The following is a 2,558-nucleotide window of genomic DNA, read 5'->3' as shown; positions in this document are numbered from 1 at the left end:
CAATATAGAAAAATTAATAAAATAAAGTAAATTGTTCATATCATCAAATACAACATAATAATACAATAAATAAGTTGTAACATTAAGGAAAAATACAACACTATCATGAAAATAATATAACAACGCGATATTTCACATCCTTGACTTCTATGATTTGCATTACTAATCAACATGTGAAATTTTTAAACAATCAAGTTGCACTCTCCTACAAAACAAAAACCAAGTAAATTTTAACGTTAATAAAAAATAAAATTTATAAATTAACATTATCAAATTTTATTACCACTATATCTGAAACATCTTTGTCTTCCATTACTTTGCAACACTCTATCTTCAATTTCAAAGAACCTAGTGATATATACTTGTTAGATCAAATTTAATGTATATAAAAAAATAGAAAGTTAAAGTATCATTTATTACCTTCAATCATACTACGTATCTAATCTTGAAAACACATCATTGCTTCAACCGTGTCTTCATTCAATGAACTACGATGTGGAGTCAAAAACTGTCTACCAATACTAAAAGCAGACTCTAAGGCAACAGTTGAGATAGGAATAGCAAAAAAAATCCTTAGCAATTCTTTGTAAAGTTAGATATTTCATTCCAATATTTTTCCAATAATCCAATATGTCAAACTTATCCACATTTGACTGGTTAAGCAACACTAACTCCTCTAAGTAGTAATCTAACTCAGACTTCACAAATTCATTAGAAAAAGTGTCTTGAATATATTGCAAAAAGTCAATCAAACTATCACTCTTCCTTGAACTACTCTCTGAATTCATCAATGTGGAAGCTAAAGTGCAAACAATATCACTAACTGCGTGATTAAGCCTTCTTTCCTTATTTTGTTACTCAGAAACCAAATCTTCTAATAATGTTCTCACTTTTTCTAATTTTTTGGTGCTTTCACTTCCATACATAAGAGGAGAAAAATAATTCAACAACTTTATTTTAAATTTAGGGTCCAAAACAGCCCCTATTGCCATTACACTATTAATAGAGCCTCAATACTTCTCAAACTTGAGAATCATAGTTTCGGCCATAGCTTGAAGTGTAGTATTAAAAGAGAAAACCCACTGTTTAAAAGCTAACCTAATTTCACATACATTTGGAAAATAAACATTGAAGGTTGCAAACTGTGTTTCTGAAAATAACTTAGTGATACGATAGAATATTTCTAAGGCATTACAAATTTCAGTTGCCATTTTCCACTCATCAAGACTTAGCAAAGACTTATATTGAGGTTCTCTTGGCTTCAAACGCTTAAAAACATCATAGTATGACAATGCAGAAACAAGCATCAAATACGTGAAATTCTATCTAGTTCTACAATTATTTACTAGTTTCTTTGAATAACAAACACCACTATGTCGACAAGCATCAATAAATTTCTCTTCCCTTTTTGGTGTTGTAGTCCAAAAAGAAGCACTATCCCTAATCTTCTCAATAGAACCATGTATTGTTGACATTCCATCTTTCACAATCAAATTTAATATGTGAGCACAATAATGCATATGAAAGAGACTTTCACCCAAAATAAAGGAACTATGATCTAACTTGTCAATAATATAGGCAATCATGACATCATTAGTGCTACATTTATCAACCGTTAATGTAGATAACTTTGTTTCTAAATTTCACTCAAAAATACAGTCACACAAAACATCAGCAAGCACTTTAGTAGTGTGTGGAGTAGGAACATAAGTAAACCTAACAAATATTCATTTATCATTTACATTACAACCAAGTTCTTCACAGTTAAATCATAAAGTATTCAATAGTTAGATAAGAATAACAAGTTAATAAATATGTACCTCAAAAGCTAATTATGTAAAGTCTAGTCATTGTCAATGAAGTGAGTTATGACAGACATATATCCCTTGTTTTGATTAGTGGTTGTCCACATGTCAGTAGTTATTGCAACGTGACTTGTAGTTTTGTCAAGTGATTTCATAACTTTGGACCTCTCAGCATCATATACCTTCATTATATCAGCCTTCAATGTATTGCTAGTAATAACTTTAAACAAAGGTTGAAGAGCATGACAAAATCTTCTGAAACCAATATGATCAACAATGGAAAGAGGATATTCATGCAACACCACTATTTTTGCAAGTTCTATACGAGTAACATCTTGATTAAATGTGTAATTTTCAATTAGAATAGATTGACCCCTATTTTCAATTGAACTTGATGATTGTTCAAGAGTTTTCAATATGGATTGCCTTGGGCCCCTCATAGTAGGAAGCTTGTAAATTCAAATGTGATCATGTAAGTGCTTTGTGCCTTGCTCAGTGTCACTGCCAAGTTGTCTATCACAATGTTTGCATATTGCCTTCCATTTTTCGTTTATTTTCTCCCTTTTGAAGTGTGCCCAAGATTCAAAAGTTAGTCCTCTTTTATTAGGACTTGTCCTCTCAATAACATCTTCATTTTCTAAATGTGCTCCACTTTCTTTTGGCTCATTTTCAACTTCTTATGCACCTTCCACTAGAGTGTCTTGTGCATCTTCCACTTAAGTGCCTTGCGTTTCGTTAACAATTGGTTGTACG

General features: G+C 31.2%; 1 protein-coding gene across 1 annotated transcript; it reads right to left on the bottom strand.

Annotated features, from left to right (window-relative positions):
• Positions 1–1,843: 1,843 nt before the first annotated feature.
• Positions 1,844–2,245, bottom strand: LOC113871715 (zinc finger BED domain-containing protein DAYSLEEPER-like). Its single transcript, XM_027508812.1, has one exon. The coding sequence runs from the start codon at positions 2,243–2,245 to the stop codon at positions 1,844–1,846; it is 402 nt and encodes a 133-aa protein (XP_027364613.1).
• Positions 2,246–2,558: the final 313 nt, after the last annotated feature.

This window comes from Abrus precatorius, unplaced genomic scaffold (genome assembly GCF_003935025.1).
Source record: "Abrus precatorius isolate BTA unplaced genomic scaffold, Abrus_2018 Scaffold7, whole genome shotgun sequence".
Lineage (NCBI taxonomy): Eukaryota > Viridiplantae > Streptophyta > Magnoliopsida > Fabales > Fabaceae > Abrus > Abrus precatorius.
The sequence above is the reverse complement of the archived record's forward strand: the minus strand, read 5'-3'. Positions and strand labels throughout refer to the sequence as shown.